General features: G+C 47.1%; 1 protein-coding gene across 5 annotated transcripts in view; it reads left to right on the plus strand.

Annotated features, from left to right (window-relative positions):
* The window catches only part of LOC126516448 (papilin-like), a 530,520-nt gene that overhangs the window by 368,739 nt on the left and 144,367 nt on the right, over window positions 1–17,414 (plus strand). For 3 of the 5 annotated variants that reach the window (XM_055064066.2, XM_055064065.2, XM_050166564.3), the window contains exon 10: window positions 3,252–3,347. The exons of the other annotated variants lie outside the window; for them this stretch is intronic. In XM_055064066.2, coding sequence (XP_054920041.2) covers window positions 3,252–3,347 — 96 coding nt within the window. The remainder of the gene's footprint in view (window positions 1–3,251; window positions 3,348–17,414) is intronic. 5 annotated transcript variants of the gene reach the window in all.

Here is a 17,414-nt window from a genome sequence, read left to right on the forward strand (position 1 = left end):
GGCTTCCCTGAGGGGGGCACCTGTTGCTTCTCGACTTGCGAGGGGTACGACTTACGGAAAGACTCAAAGTCGGCCCTCATCTGCTGCATTTCTGCTTTGAGTCGAGCGTTCTCTTGCATGAGTTGAGCGACTCTGGGATCAACTTTATGCTCCGGCAATGCTACCTGCGTTACCTTTGAAGCCGGCGTCGTCTGCTTCGACTTGACACGATCGGCCCAGGTTGGCGTTTCCTAGATCCGAACCCGGGAGTTAGAGCGCCCTCGGGAACGAGAGCGCCCTCTGGAGAGGCTGCGTTGTCGACCAGAGGGCGTGGCGGAGCGCTCCCTCCTGGGGGTTCCCGCCGCGCTGGAGCCACGTGGCCTGTTCTCCTTGGCCAGCTGTTGCAGCTGGTGCTTGTTGTTGGCGCGCTTACGGCGCCGTCGGCGTCTGCGCACGACGTATGGGACTTGAAAGCGCTGCTTACACGTTTTGTCCGCCGTAAGATGCGGGCCTCCGCAAAGGGCGCACTTCGGCGAACACTGGTGGTCATCGGGTGGTGAGCTTAGTCCGCAGCCCCGGCAATCCTCATTGGTGGGGTTGGGGCAGACGTCCGCGCGATGTCCCAAGCCGCCACACGCGTAGCACAGCTCGGTTTGGCGTTTGTAGAGCGTGCAGCGCAGAAGGCTGACGCCGCACATGACATAGTTAGGCACTTTCATGCCGTCGAAGATGACAACCACTGTGGTGGTGTTCTTAATTCGTTTGATTTCCAGAGCCTTCGGGTTACGATGGTTGACGATCATGCGCTGGAGTTGGGCCTCGCTGATGTCTGCGTCGACCCCTCGTATGACCCCTTTGCAGGTGTTGTCTGGGGCCGCTATGTATGCGGCCATTTTGTACAGTCCTTCGCTTATGCGGATTTGCTGGATTCCTGCATAAGCGGCGGCGTTCTTCTTCTCCGGGGTGGATACGACGAGAACGTTTTGAGTGAAATTAGGGCAGATTACGTCGCCCTCAGTTTCTGTGGGGGCTAGTGCAGCCGCCATGGCCAAGGCTTGAGCCAGCTTGATTTGGCTTATCTTCTTGACGTCAAGCCCGCCCCTTGGGCGGACAATAATTATGTGCTCCCTAGGTAGTCTGGGGAGCCTCGACGAGGCTGCGAGACGTTGCAACACGCCTTGCGGGGCAGCCGTGCGGCAGCCACCCTTCGAGCCCACGTGAGCTCTCTTGCTCGTTGAAACTGGTGTTTCTTGCCGGGCTTTCTTGTTCTTGCCCAACGCTGTCGTCCAGCCTGGGCTGTTGGCTTCTTCGGAGGAGATTTCCTCTCCTACCACCATTTCTACTTCGGGCATAATGCCCCTCTTCGTCGGGTTAGGCCTAAGCCTACCCGCGCCTAGCGTCGCCGCGGCGTGGTCTACACAAAAAGTTCCACGGTTTCCGCGCAAAGGCCACTCACCGAAGGAAGTCCTCAGAAGAAACCGTGTCGAATGGCGTGCATTTCCGCGGTAGGTGACACAAAAAGCAGACCGAAAATATTTACGAAAGCGGGAGCCGATCTTTCCACGTCCGCACTAGTCGGCGCCTTCTTCTTCTTCCACAATTGAAAGAAGCTTCCGAAGCTCAAACGCACAAACTTTCGGTAATTGTCAGCCGCACTCAGGGAGATCTTAGCATCTGTCGTCTCAATTGGGCGAAGGTGGGGCCTCGCGTCCAGGGTTTGTGTAAACGCAACAGTGGCTTCAACGTTGATCCTGACTGTATTAAAGAATTTATTACGTCGTGGGGAGCAAACCGAAAACGCGAATACAGCCGCGATTATGAGGAGGTCCCAACACTGGACTCTTTGTCGAATTCGGTCGATCGCACTTACCGGCTCTTCTTTTGGCGACACCAAACGAATCGGTAGTTGCTGCAAAGTTGGGATGTTGTTCGTTTCCAGAGTTGTGTTTCCGTTTTGCGTCAAACAATAAACAATATACCGGCGGGTTCAGCAGCTGCTACAGCTGACTAAACGGGGAGCTGTCGTCGTTTATGATTTCAACAACTGTGCGATGGTTACCAGACTGTGATGGCGTTCAAGTGTATATGACAGAAAAAATCGTCTTGACGGAGTGGTCATTTGATGAGACTCTGGTTTCGTAAGCGTTCAAATGTCTTCGTTGTCCGCGCGATAGTTTGGCGGACTTGGCGTCGTTTTTTGGGCGTGACACAAATTTTCGTCCCCGATGCCAGCTTTTGTAATTCGTTTTCTATTTCAAAAAGGGCTGCCTTAAGAGATCGAAAATATTAAAAGAGGAAATTCGTCATACCCCGTTTTATAAACAGAAGGTAGTCAGCCACAAAGTGGAACGCGCTCAGAATGCATTCATCAAGGCGTGATTTCTGCACCAACCTGTCACTGTTGCTAAGAAGAAACATTCTGGGCGCTGGTGCTGTATCGAACACGAGATATTACCTGACATATATCCTTGTGCGCGGTATGCGCGCATGACCTGGAGTTATAGAGGTGATGCGTCGTGCAAACGTGTCATACTCGATCAAGAAAGCGCGAGTGGAGTTTAAAAAAGATCTGAAGAAGCATCACAGAGCATGTGCAAAGAGTGAGAAAAAGCTTTAGTATCGCGGCCCAGTGAAACCAATGAACGAAGTTGCAAGGAATTGGATATATAGCGTACGTTGTAGTCATTTACAATGCTTCATGAACGTCGATTGCGCATTGCGTTGGAACCGCACTTTCTGTTCTGCTCGTTTGTTCGTAGATTGAGAAATACCGTATATTCGCGTGATTCACAGAGGCCGAGCAAACAATACCACTGAAGCCCCGTTTCGAGACGAGAACTTGTCTTCGTCAGGACAGCAACGTCAAGACAGCAACGTCAAGGCGGGAGCCTTATCGAGGTCTAGTGCCCTTATTGAAACGTTGCCTCCAGCAACATTCTATGTTGTGCCACGGACGATCGGTCCCAGTATTTTCCTGTCAACTTACGTCTTCGTTGTAAGCATTTATTCATACACTGGGATTGGGGAAAGCTCAAGGTATTTCACGGAATGCATAGCCGCAGTACAGAAATTTTCTTTCAGAAACGCTAAGTATTGCTGGCACACATAACTAGGAAGTTTTAATACACCGGCTGTTGTGGCTTACGCCTATTACTTTCGATACCTAACTGTGACAGCAGTAGGAAGTTAAATTTAACTAATGTGCTGTTGAAGGTCTACTCAGTGCCGGAACACTTTACGATCTCTTTTACTGTGGTCTTTTTGGCATGCAGAGTACATCACTGTTAAGCTCCCAGTGTCGTGCCCGATGACTTGCGTAAAGCAAATGTCCAGCCTTGGTGTGCCCAGGTGTCACTGCCCGTCGCACGGTAAGTGGCAATGATCGAAATGTCCGGAATGACAGTGGCTGTTTTAATTTTGCTAATCACGCGAGTAGAAATAAAAGCTTGGTTCTTAGGAAAAAAATGTAGCTATTCAAACGGTGCCGAGCACCGCTAGTCTATTGATTCTTTGAAAGTGTATAATGTATATTTGAACTGACCAATACAGTGAATTCGACATACACATGCAGAAATTCTAAAGCCTTCTGCTAGCGATACCATTTCCTCTCGCATTAGGCGTCGTATTTTGTATACACGAGCAACATGCTACGCTTATCCTGCAACATGTTAGAACTAGTAAGACAAGCCTTTTTGTAATATGTATGTAAAATTTCGCCGTTTTGAAAGTTCATATACAGAAGACAACCTAGGCCAAAATTTTACAGAGCAAAAGGGAGCTTAATTTTGTTAAGTTTTAATCGGTGCATTTCTTATTCTTAGCGGTAGCTATCTAAACAACCGCTGTTAATTATACAAACTAAACGTCTAAGCTGAATCATGATGAAGGCACAGCTTTTATAGCGTTCACAATGTTAAGCCACTGCGGGATTGATTAGATTCAATAGAGTGACTTAGCCTACTCATTACTAGGTGGGCCCCCTGCACAGATATGCTCAAACGCGGCTCATCTTGAAGGTATTCAGAGGTCCATCGAAGTACAAGTAAACAACAGTGGTCAAACAAAGGATGGCTTCTGTTGGAGCTTCGGCGTTTCGACAAGGGATCTGTTGTTGCGGCCCCGAGCAAGGGACATCCCTTGTTCTGTCTGCTGCTGATTACCTAAACTCATGTTCTGGGTGTGCTGTGTTGTTGTGGCGTGTGCGGTGTTTGGATTTCAATTGGTGAGAGTTACGAGCGTAGCCTAAACAACTTTGCTTCCAAGTATTGCCACACATAGTTCCAATGAATCAAAAAAGAAAAATGAGATAGTGTAACAATTCAAAATAACATCTTTGAAATCGGTAATGAAATCGACGTCATATGAAAGTTTGTTCGAGTTGTCAATACCGCAAGCCACAAACCTGGAGCCCTTGGAGCTTGTCGTGGCGGCTGATCGCAATTATAGAAATGTTCTGCTACACAGCAAATAATTCTATGTGCATTGGGGGAATATGTTCCTCAATAGAGCGACACGCTCTGCTGTCAAAAGTTGATTAAAAAGACGTTCTTCATTTTTTCGTCTCACCTCTTTCGCTCAAGCAGCATTTATCGCAAGGGCTCCACTGCTGTCTTCAAGAGAAACCTTTAGTTAGGCGCCTGCTATATAAACGGAAAAAGGGAAATTCTTCTCCTCCGTAACTACTGCAACAAATTTGATGAGGTTTGTTGCATTTAAAAGGACACTAAAGAGAAAAATGATTTCTTCTGCATCAGTAAATTACCTTTCTACGACACCAAAGACACCACTCTTACCACGATAAGACGCTTGATAAGCCAGAAAAAGCGCAGGAACGAAAGACGGGTGGCGACGCCTCCTTGAAGTTCCCGCACCTGGTCGCTGTGACGTCATGGATTTTTATGACAGCTTCTAGGGCCTGCCTAAGTATATAGTGGTACAGATTAGCTACATTGCGTTCTAAAGGAACCAAATATTAAACATGGCAAGTTTCGGGGAACCTTTACTCAACGAACGCGGCCCAAATGCGAAAACATACTTTGGAATCCCTGACGTAACGGCGTTGGGGTTTCGGCGCGAAATTCAAATACTGGCACTTCCACCCTCATTTTCTCATCTAATAATCAAACTCTTATTTTGAAATGACTGCCTGCAGAGTTCTCAAACGATGCTTTATTAGTCTAAACTGATTTATTGTTTCGCTTTAGTGTCCCTTTAAAAGAAAACGTTAAAATCAAGTGACTGTTGCTTGAGAGTTCTTGATTTAGGTCGTCAATTTAGAAATTGGCAAAAATCATAAATTTCTAGAAAACGAAAATATCAAGTTTACAATTCTGTAACTCTGCACCAAAAACAAGATATCACAATTCTGTGAATTGCACCTAATGGTGCATCTAAATCAGACGAAGTTGATATGTTATACAGGATTTTCAAGTGGACCATTAATTTGTGAGTACACAATTCACAAAACCCTTGTAAGCCATGTTACAAATTTGACGTAACGTACAAAATGACATACCAAATTTGCGGCCTTTGGAAGCTCTAATGGGTGCAATTTACAGAACCGGGGATACCTCTTCTAGGTGCAGAGATATCAATTTGTAAACTTCATGCTCCTGTTGTTTTCACAATTATCAATCTTTCGAAAACTAAATTGAAATAATTCTGTCCTAAAGCAAATTTCCACTCCATACATTCACTAGCTTTTAACTTTCTCTCTCAATTGCAACAATTTCCCTAAATGTGACATAGTGGTTATCCCAAAAAATACCTTGCTCCTTTTTTACACGTATTTGAATGGGTGGCATGGGAGTTGGGGCCGAACTAAAGCTTTCTCTTAATACATGGCGATACGATGAAAAGAAAAAACGTTTCCGGCGATTATGGCACTCCATAATGCGAAGTCCGAGCGCAGCTGGACCCCATCAGGAGCATAATAAAGCTGATCTCTCTCTGGGTACGTGTTTTCATTTCGCAATAATTTGAGGCAAGGAATTTGAGACCGAAATCACTGCACCGACTGGCACTGGGTCACTGCCGTCAGCGCCTTCGCAGAGGGAAGGGCAGTATGGGAACGCTGGCATGATGAGCGGCGTCGCAGCCAGGTGTGGAAGAAGGCGAAGACTAGCGCGCGAGCAGTGACACGAGTCCGAGGGGCAGTCTGGGAACGCTGGCATAAGTAGCGGCATCCGAGCCAGCTGGCACGAGCAGTGGCACGAGCGTGTACGCGCGGTTACGCCGAGGGACGCCGATGATCAAGCCAGGAATTGGCGCCTAAGCGCTATACTCTAGAAAGTCGCAGTTTTGCCAGAAAAGCGAAGCATCCATTGCGCTAGCAAATTAGTAGACATCTATAGAAAGTAAGGATAGTAGTGATTTCAACCGTACAGACTTTTAAACATTCGTATACTAACTATATTAACAAGCATGGTGGTACGCGCACACAAGAAATAATGAACACATCTCCCGGGATCACTGCGTACATTCGCTGTCAAAATGCTAGAGTGAGGTAGCGTGGCAGAAGCAGCAAACGAATTGACCTGCCTCTCGCTTCAACAAAACCCAAGCGGCGAGAACACAGCGCACACGAACCTATGAGCACTCGTCACACTCCCCTCCCAATCGCAGATCGCTTTCAAAATAGAACCCGCATGGCTCCGCTATATATAGAGGCCACCGGAGTAAAACCCCAGGGCGCGGGATGAAATCCCGGTCGACGTGGCCGTGTTTCAAGGGGGCTAAAATGCAAAAACAACCGTATACCGTGCATTAGGTGCAAGTTAATGAAATTCGCGGACACCTAAGCACTTCTTATGAGTTATGAATGTGAAAGCATTGATGTCCAATTGAACGCCGCTGAGCAGTTCGAGTTTTGCGCTGTGAATAGTGTGTTTAAGTTTTTCTGCGGGGTATATTGCCGAGTATTGCAATTAAATTGGTGGCGCAATGTTTTCTCAGTTTCTACGTTCGACCGTACTGCGTGGTCGAGTGCTTTAAGCGCATGGAATTTCAATATAACGTGCATACTATGGCTGAATGCGGTGCTTGATGAACTCGGCCCGCACATGCAAACCTCGACGAAGCAGACCAGGCGAAACGAACCGCCTGCTGCAGCGATTGCGCGCCAGGTGTTGCGTGAGGGGAGAGGGCATCGCATAACGTGCCTCTGCCTCTTCGCTCGTTTTGCTCTGTTCTTCCGCTCCCTTGCTTCGTCTGCGGTGTACAGGTGTGGACGGACACGTTTGTCTACTGCCGAAGTTCCGGCCACCGACGATGCAGATGCTTCAGACTCCATAGAGGTACGTGATCCCCGAGTCAGCAAGCAGCAGCAGCCTGCGGTGCCAACGCCGCATGCAGCGGACGTCCTGCGCGACGAAGGACCGAGTAGCGACGAGTAGCGACGGGTAGCGGCCACCAATGCTGGCAGGCGCGCGCAGTAGCTAAGCCCGGGGGGGGGGGGGGGGGCTGAGGCAGAGGCACGGACCACGCGCAAGGCCTTCTAGATGGCAGGTGTAAGGTAAATATACCTGGCAGCAAAGCTTTCATAAAGTCCATACTTTCAAAACATGGCGGTCTGTAAGCAGTTCACTGGGCTTAGCGCTGTTGTGATCGGCCATTCCCCCCGCGGCACACTCTGGTCACGGCTCACGCCATTGTGGGGAACGGGCTCACGGCCTCGTCGAAATGGTTCTCAAAAGAGATGGTTTATGACCAGCGCGGGAGTGCCTCGGCCAGGAGAGGTTTGGGCAATTAGCAAGGATGCGGCCATCGCTTGTTAGCCGCACAAATTGGCGCGTCCACGCCGGAGACGCGGCCAGTGCAATGATACGGCCATCACCTGTCAGCCGCCCAAACTGGCATGTCCACGTCGGGGACGGAGTCAGTGTACGATCGGAGTCAGCGTACGTTCACCCCTTTCCCTGTTTGTGCCCAGTAATGTGCGTGCGTTTCCGACCAAGCTCCCTTCGGAGGGAAAAGTCAACCGACCTCCGGATTGATGGGACCTGATGTCACCGGTCTCCTGAGGTCGCATTGGGGGAAGTTACTGAACAATGACCACGCAGGGCATAAAAGGAGCAACGGACGCCAGGACTGATGGACTGCTACAACTTCAGCGTGATGTTTTTCTGTATTGCTTTGAATTTTCTTGTAGATATGTAAATATAAACGTGTTAAACGTCCTGAATATCGGGCCTAGTCTCACGCTCCCTTACTCCTCCATGAGCAAAGTGAATTCCACATCTTCAAACCCCAAGTCGCAACAGCGCCATCTTTGTGACGAGGGAACACTTCCGGAAGAAATAATAATCATGTGGCACCATATCTGTTAAAAGCAGAAGTGACATGATTTTTTTCTCAAAGGCGCAAAATTTGTTTTGGTGGCCTTCCAGTAGAGCTGTATATTCACATACCCCGCCATTCGACTTGATGGGCGTTTCGAGATTTCAGTTTGCAAAGCGATGTAGGAAAAAGTAAGCCGTACAAGTGTTGAAATCGCACCCCTGTACAGAACATACTTTCTTTGGAGGCCGACGAAAGCTTTAGGTGTAGAGTGCTGGTACTGTCGTCGGACGTCAAGCCCGTCGGCCTGCGCAGTCGCACGAAAGCAACTAAAGCAAGCAATTATCTAGCGGTCATAACTCACTACTTTTGACTGAACAGGTTACTGCCCCTGGCACACGGGTAAAGAAGTCCTTTAGGTAAGGGGACATCTACCGGAAAGGCGTTCAAGGGCAGTGACACATGACCAAGGAGTAGCTCCCTTACAGCAAAGTTCTTTTGCGGGAAAGGAGATCGTGCATCTACTTTTCGAGCCCAAAGGGAGTTACTCTCACACTCAGCGTGCACAACTCCTCGATTGAAGGAATGTCACAAATCTACGGGGCCCCATAAATAATTTTTTTTTCACCTTGCAAAAGTGTTTTAATTTTTAGCGGTTAGGCGATTTGTCCGAACAGTGAAGATTCACTCTAGCTGTATTCTGAAACGCTCGCATCACGTCGCTCGTATCACACAAAAAAAAAAAATGTCAAAAAGGACGGCAGAAATGTGGGCACTGCCATGGCAACACCATAATAAACAGCGTGCACATCAAAACACCGACTGCCCATAGTTGCTGGACAAACTTAAATTGCTGCTAAGAACGCAAAAACATGAATAAAGTAAACGAATATGCGAATTGTAAGCCATCAACGGTGTAAAAAACTGTTTTTAGGTTCTTTCGACGGCCTATGCTGTCGGCCACTGCTGTGGTGTTTTTAGGTTCTACAATCGCTAACTGTAATCAACATACGCAGCTTTTTTCAGATATTTTCTCTCTTGCTGCTCTAACAAGCAGTGAATTTTTTTCTACAGCGTTCATCTGAGGAATCCCCTAAAGGAGTTAGTGCTGTGCCAAGTGTCATCGACGCAACTCCTTTCTGCAAAGGGTCCTTCAGAGTAACAAAAGGAGTTTACTGCAGAGCACTTTACTTTTACCCGTGTGTCAGGGGTATAAGAAACAATGAAGCTACCCGCGTCACCAAATTCAGACAAACGTCGACAAGCAAAGCAGCCCAACTTGTGAGGGGGTGCATAAGGTGAACTTTACGAGCGTGCATTTGTGCACGCTTCAAGAGCTGCATTGCATTACACTGTTTAAGAAGAGGGTAGTGTTGAGGGAGGGCCCGTGGCTGAGGCTCCTTCTGTAGACGACGTCAGGTGGCGCCACTTCAGCACGGGCTATGCTCGAGGCTTCAGCGACGTCGTTCGTAGCTAAGTGCTCATTTCTTTTTATTAGCTAGTGTTTTCGAAGTGTTCTCTTTTGTATGGAGAAGGGGTGCAAGTTTTCAACTCTTGGTAAGCGTAGTAAACGTACCGGCTTTTTCTAGGTCTGGCGGTTCCCCCGTTAGGCCTGGGTGGTAGGCGGGACCTATTTGATAGGCTTATTTATCTCAGCTAGCTCTTCGAAGTGACTCTTAAATGGAGTAGGGAGTGCAAATTTTTTTTTTGAGGGGGGGGGGGAGGTAGCTGTCGAGTGATTTGGTGGACTTCCTAGTTGAGCCTGAGGACGTAGGCCTAGCGATGAAACCGAAGAAAGGGAAGGTCACGGGGGATGGGGAGCAAGTGCAGTGCGAAGAGTGCCTGCGCTGGTGCTTCCTCGACGAGACCAGTTTCCAGAGTTTAGCAGACGCGGACGGGTCTAGCTTTACGTGCAGGCTGTGCGAGGGTGTCAGGGAAGCAGTCCAAAAACTGGAACGAACTTGGGCAGCCAAGTTCGAAGGGCTTAAAGCAGACCTGAGGGAGGAGCGGGAGAAGCGGGTAGCACTGCAGGCGAAAGTCGCCGATTTGGTCAAGGTGGAGGCGGTCCAGGCCGCGCAATTAGTAAGGACCGTGGCCGAGCTTGGAGAAGAGAAGGAAAGGAGCGCAGAACTGGAAAGGCGGCTCGATGCGCTTGAAACGCGGGCAGCGGAGAATGATGGGTCACGACATCAATCCGGTGGCAAAAGCCCAGAAAGTAGGGTAGACCCTACAGGCGAAGTGGGAGGCAGGGTGGCAGAGCAAGTGGTCGTCGGCGCGCCGCCGGTGAATCGACATAGTTATAGTGAAGCAGCGCAACACGCCCCGAGTGAGGCGACGCTACAGCCACAAGGGCGCCAGCGGGCGCGAAGAGAGGAGGCAAACAAGCTAACCCCAAGGAATGAGCTCATGATAAGAGGCAGCATAACCTGGAAGTTAGGAGGAAAGGAGGGAATGCCCTAGTACTTATCGGTGATGACTCAAATATGAAAACGTGCAAAAGAGCTATAATGGAGCGTGCAAAGGGTGATAAGCGGGTAGCAGTCGGGACGTTCCCACGCAGGACAATGGGTGCAGTACTGAAAGAAACAAAAAGCGAGCTTTCCGAGAATGTTGCAGAGCGCAATTTGGTAGTGGTAGCGGCGGGGCTAAAGACGTCTTGAATAGTGAAGCCGCAAATGTAGTGGAAAGATTAGCGGAGGGAGTTGACGATTTAAGGGCGATAGCACAGCAAGTCCCGATCGTGGTAAGCACAGTGCCGGAGGTGCAAGGACGGAACGGAGGAATTAACAAGGACGTTGTGGCTGTTAATCGTGAGATAAGAAAGCTAAGCCAGGAGAAAGGCTTTGAATTGGCAGACATAAACAGAGAAGTGCATAGAGCAGGCTTTGGCGGAGGCTTTACACGGAATGGCATCCACTTTAATGGAAGGCTAGGAGCCGAGATCGGCTGGTGCCTGGCAAGTCGGGCCGTAGCTTTTTTAGGGGGTCCACTGCGGCTCAGGGCGTAGGGGTAGGTAGAAACAAAGTAGAAAGTGCAACAATAGAGGCTGACGCCAATAAAATGGCCACTAGGAGGTCCAGGAAGAAAACTACCAAAAAGAAATTTAGCACCAGGATCAGGTACATAAACATGCAAGGCGGTAGAAAGAGAGCGAAGTGGTTAGAAATAGAACAGCAGTTAAAGGACGAACAAATAGGTGTATACCCGCTAAGCGAAACACATCTCAGAGATCTTGAATACCCACCGTTTATTGAAGGCTACGTCTGGGAAGGGAGCAAGAGAACAACAACGAAGAAGGGAGGAGGAATAGGTACGCTGATGCATCAAGGAACAAATTGGCAAAGAATAAAGCCAACTTGCACAGAATATGTCTGGGTATCAGGTACGATTGCCGGTAAAAAGACTTGGCTAGGAGTAGTTCATTTAGGGACAGGGGACAAATACAGGCAAGAGACCAAGGATCTAGTGAAGTGTCTCGATGACGATATAAAGCAGTTTGGAAAAGGTGCCGATATTTGTCTGCTGGGTCACATTAATGGCCACATCGAGGATCTGGATGGATACACAGATTGGAAGGGGAAGTCGAAGCTAGACTTCTGTGAGCGACACAACCTAGTTATAGTAAATAGAGAAACTAAGTGTGAAGGACAGATCACGTGGGAGTCCCGTAAGAGACAAACGACCATTGACTACTGCTTAATGTTGCAGGGGTTGTATAGCAAGCTCGCAATAATGGAAATAAACGAAGAGGGGAAGTACAGCCTCGGAAGTGATAATAAGCGTATTAGTCTAAAGTTGGGAGCCCTGCTCCAAAACGAAATGCAGGGAAGTCAAAAAGAGTACGCAGAATTAAATGACGAACAAATAATAATCAGTTAAAACTACTCATTAGTACAAAAATAAAAGAAGTAAAAGGTGTAAACCGCTGGAGAGGAAAGAGGAAGCCACGAAGTTGGTGGAATAAGGAAATGAGGGAGGCCATCGAACAACGACGGTTGGTATCACGGGAACACAGAGAAGCAAAGAGGGCGCAGTTATGTGAAGAGGAAATAGGCTAAATATGGGAATCTTATCGACGAAAGAAACAAGTGCAGATCCTCGTCCAGGCTAAAATAAAGCAGTCCTCTGATCGCTGGCTGGCTGAAGTTCGCGATGCAACTAAAGGGGGGTCAAGAAACTTCTGGAACCATATTAGCTGGCTGGGTAAAGCGAATCACAGAAAGTAGGAACAGATTCACGATGCCGAGGGAAATCGTTTAAAGGGAGATGATGCTGTGAACTACATTGGTTCAGCTATAGCCGAGTCATCTGGAAAGACGATAAGGTAATCGCCCATAATGAGGGAGCAACACAGGATGGCACAATAGAAAACAGCTTAGAACTGACCAATCTTAACTGGAAAAAGGTGGAAGCAAATATTCCAAAATGCGCGTCCGCAGGGTTAGACGAAATTCCAATCAAGTTAATTAATAAACGTGACCCAAGAAGCAAGGAAACGAGGATAAAAGCATTGGAGGCAGTCATAACAAATAAGCGAATTCCGCACAGCTGGAAACATAAAACTGAATTTGATTTATAAAGGGAAAGGCGATAAGAAGAACATAAAATCCTTCCGACCTATAACGATAACATCAGTCATAGATAGGCTGGCGAGGCAGGCGGTGAAATTAAAAATGCAGTCATGGGTATAAAGTAATAGAATACTCGGAGAACTGCAGAACGGGTTCAGAAGTGGTAGGCGCTTAGATGATAGCCTGTTCGTGCTTACCCAGTGCATAGAAATAGCTAAGGCGGAAAATAGACCTCTGTATTTAGCCTTTCTGGACATAAAGCGGTGCATACGACAACGTGAACAGGGAACTCCTGTGGAACATATTGAAAGATGAAGGTATCGGTGATGAGGTAATTGATTTTCTACAGGAACTATATCGAGAAAATAATGTTGAAATAACATGGGAAGGAATTAAGAGTAGGACAATTGTCGTGGTACACCAAGGATTAAGGCAAGGTTGTCCTCTATCACCGCTGCTGTTCATGCTTTATATGATAAGTATGGAAAGAAGGCTACAAGGAAGCAATCTAGGGTATAATCTGTCGTACAGGTTAGGTGGAAATGTTGTTGAGCAACGACTACCGGGTTTAATGTATGCCGACGATATTGTACTGTTAGCAGATAGCTAGGAAGATTTGCAAACTCTGGTTAATTACTGTGGAGACGAAGGAAACAGTTTAGGATTCAGTTTTAGTCCAGCGAAGTCCGGTGGGATGTTTTTCAACGATACAACTGATCAGGAGCTTACAATACAAGGCCATGAAATACCCCTAATGGCCGAATACGAATACCTTGGGGTATGGATAAACAAAGGGCAGATGTACACGGAAAAGCACGAACAGTCTCTCATAGCAAAAAGGCGAAGAGATGCCGGGATAATGAAACATATGGCATTGTGGGGGTACAGCAGGTATAACGTACTGAGAGGTATTTGGAAGGGAGTAATGGTGCCGGGGCTTACTTTCGGAAATGCGGTCCTGTGCTTAAGGGCAGAAGTTCAGTCGAGACTAGTAGTAAATCAGAGAGCTGTTGGAAGATTAGCACTAGGTGCCTACGGGAAAACCACAAACGAAGCGGTTTAGGGGATATGGCTGGGCATCGTTCGAAACACGGGAAGCTCAGAGTAAAATCCTATACGAAAAACGCCTGAGGCAATTGGACGATAACAGGTGGGCAGCTCAGGTATTTAAATACCTATACAGAAAGAGCGTTGACTCACAATGGCGGAAAAGAACTAGCAAGCTAACCAGTAAATATGCCCGACACGAGGACGGAGAAAGACAGAGCATTAAAGGACAGGTTAAAAACCCGGAAGGTAAAAATTGGATAAATTTAATGGAAAAGAAGCATAGTGTGGAAGTATATCAATACTGGAAACAGCAGATCAGAAAGGAGGCGTTTCATTATAACTCAACAGGCAGTGCCCTACTCATTGAAGCTCGGTCATAACGTCTTAGAACGCGGAGCTCTAAAAAGAAATTTAACGAAGAAGAGGACACATGTACTGTGTGTGGTAAATCTGTAGAAAGAATAGAACACCTCATACTAAAATGTGATGGTATCCATCCCGATGACGATGCGGGCACAGTCACGCTTCCTGAGGCCCTAGGGTTCAGAGATAACAATAGTCTTGTAAATAAATATGCGGTGGAAATTAGCAAAAGGCGATTGGAGGATTGGTGGCTCAAAAGCAGAGAGGTGACATAAGGTTAAAAGTGTAGGAAGACGTATTTAATGAAAATGGCGAATTTGAATAACTTACAACACAGTTAAACAAAAATAAAACGCTAAGCATGGTGGCAACTGCCATCAGCCCATTTCAAAGGGGACGCTCCTACCTTCCATCCATCTATCCATGTATGAAAACCCGCGTCCATCCCCGAGACATTCTGCAACGACGGCTCAATGCGGCGGTTGCGCTTGTGAATGTTTGTACCCTCATTTTTTAAATTCAAGATCTTGGTATGCTCCGAGGAGGAGTATTGCATGAGGCCGTCTATGACTAAACGTATTGAAAAGGAGAGCGAGCGAACTAGTTGCACGAAATTTGACAATATGGAAATCAAGTAATATACTATAGTTAGCCGTAGAAGTCACAATTGTTGCTTGCACATCGCTAGGCTGCTGAAAATCAACTGTGGAAATGAATAGGCAATTCTTACAATTCCGTATAACACATTAAAATATTTATCAACGGAAAGCTACGCCTTCGTATGCAGATATTACTCAAACAATACATGTATATTAAGCAAAGAGACTGGCCACTTAATTTGTAAAACTTCCAGGATCAACATTCTGTTGGAGATATCAAAAGCAATTAATGACAAAAGTATAATTTACCGAATTTTCAGTTATTTGGGTAATTTGAGTGAGGCAAATGAACAACGCACATAGCTTTAATCATTTAATAAATAGTTAATTGCTCTGTTGCCTAATTTACTCTTTATTGAATGTATTGCTTTGGTAATAATTAATTGCTTCATTAGTAACTATAGGTTTCACTTATATGACTTATTTGTAAGTTGCTTAATAAACGGTAATTCAATACCTTATATTGCATTCAGATCTTTATGTTGCAGCGACAACCGCTGTGTATTATTTAAACTCGAATTCCTCACGAAAAAGCAAGAATTTATGCTAGACGAATACGTCGTTTTAATTACATCAATTAAAATAAACCACTAACACCAGAGTTCGACGCACACTCTTAGTGGCGCACAACCAGCACAACTGACAATAGCGGGAATGAGCGGCGGGAAGCTCTCTGCGACGGATGTTGGCGGCGGCGCTGCTGTCGCATGGGAGAGCATCCAAGTGCCGGAATTTTCCACGCTTTCGGCCTCGCGGCAATACACGCCGCGTGCCGCCCTTGAACACACTATTCCCCCCTAGTGCACTGTAATTGCATTGCATGTGATGGTGGTCTCAACGTCCCCCTCTTGCGGTGGGTGTTGAAGAAAAGCTATTTATTGATAACTATAAAATATAGTTGACTGTCCATCACTCGATCATCACGTATATATAATGTTGTCCAAGAATTTATTTTCCGTTGAATGAATCTGTGTCTCACTCTAATTAAAAAACGATTTTTTTCTTTCCCAATGTTGGTTCCCTCCAAGCATAGTCGCGCCTCAACTGCTGCTCCCGTAACCACCCTTCCTGATGTTGGCGACAATTTGTTCCGAATCACTTTTCGTCCGAAGCTTCACGACCTATATGGATCGACCTCGGCAAGTGTTTGCACTCTGCTACATCACACCATGGTACCTGAACTTAGATTTCCATTTCCAAACTCGGCGTGACTAAAGGGTGACGTCAAAATTTCGGTCCAGGTGGCATGATGTCATAAAGCAAAGTGCACAGGCCACGCCTCCTAGAGGAGGCGTGGTTTAGCCCAGTGGGTAGGACACTCGGCTTCTGAGCATAGGATCCGTAGGTTCTGAACTCGTTACCACCAGCGTTTTTCCTTTTACGTTTACTATCTTTTCATACATTATTTATCTTTATAGCTATTTCCGATACGAAGTTAGAACGCAAGCGAGGGCTTGCGCGGACAAGAAACGCGCGGATAACAAAGGCTTCCGAGAGCGATGGTGACGTTTTGTAGCCGCGGTGCCCTGACGCAACACGTGCGCGCCAGCGGCCAGCAAGTCTTTCGCCCGCTCTGCTCCGTCGAGCCGTGCACGTGACGTGGCATCGCAGCCAATAGAGATTCAGGTGCAGTTACATTGCTACACATGCCGGCTTTTTTTACTCAGAGCCGTTTGATGCTTTTTCATCAAAAACAGTCAACATTTTCCTAGTCCCCGACTAAGGCGTGCCCCATAATCACATCATGGTTTTGGCACGTAATAACCTATGTTTTCATACTATGCAAATCTGACAAAATGCGTCGTGCCCAATACCCAGCACATATTGTTCTTGCGTGACAGCACGAGAATTGATGTGAACACATCACAAACAAGAGATAGCCACTCAAAATAAAAAAACGCAAGACACACATTACCGAGAGCCAGGCTGCGCAGTAGCGCAGTGGTGAGCGTGTGGGGCTCCAGACTACAAACGGCCGCAGGCGCTTGAGCTTGAACCTCGGGGACGGTTTGCAGTAAAGCTTTATTTTTAGCTGATGATGTGGCTTCACGACAACGGCGGCGGGATAATGACGACTGCGGTAGTAGTCATTGCCTTAACGATAGTTTGGACGGACAAACACAAGAAACTGTTTTGGGCATCCGCATTCATTGAGTAGTTCGTACGTAATGGAGCTTCGAATACGAGCTTCGTGCACTTGATCCCGGTACTGAGATGTGTTATTGCTTATTATCTGAGCTGGTTGTGCAGCGAGAAACAATCATATGGAACAAAGAAAAAGTCGTAGTTTCACCGGAAAGGCAAAGGATCGACTGCGATGGAAAATTACTAGGCAGCTATGCCAAGTAAGGATAGTAGTTTTATGGGCCGATAGTAGTTTTATGAGAAAGAGAGGCGTGATTGGCTGCGCCAGTAGTGAGGTATACGATACAGCCTACCGATCATGACGAATACTGAGCCCTTCCTACCAACGCGACACAAAAAGAGAAAGAGAGACGCGCGATTGGCTGCGACA

This window comes from Dermacentor andersoni, chromosome 1 (genome assembly GCF_023375885.2).
Source record: "Dermacentor andersoni chromosome 1, qqDerAnde1_hic_scaffold, whole genome shotgun sequence".
Lineage (NCBI taxonomy): Eukaryota > Metazoa > Arthropoda > Arachnida > Ixodida > Ixodidae > Dermacentor > Dermacentor andersoni.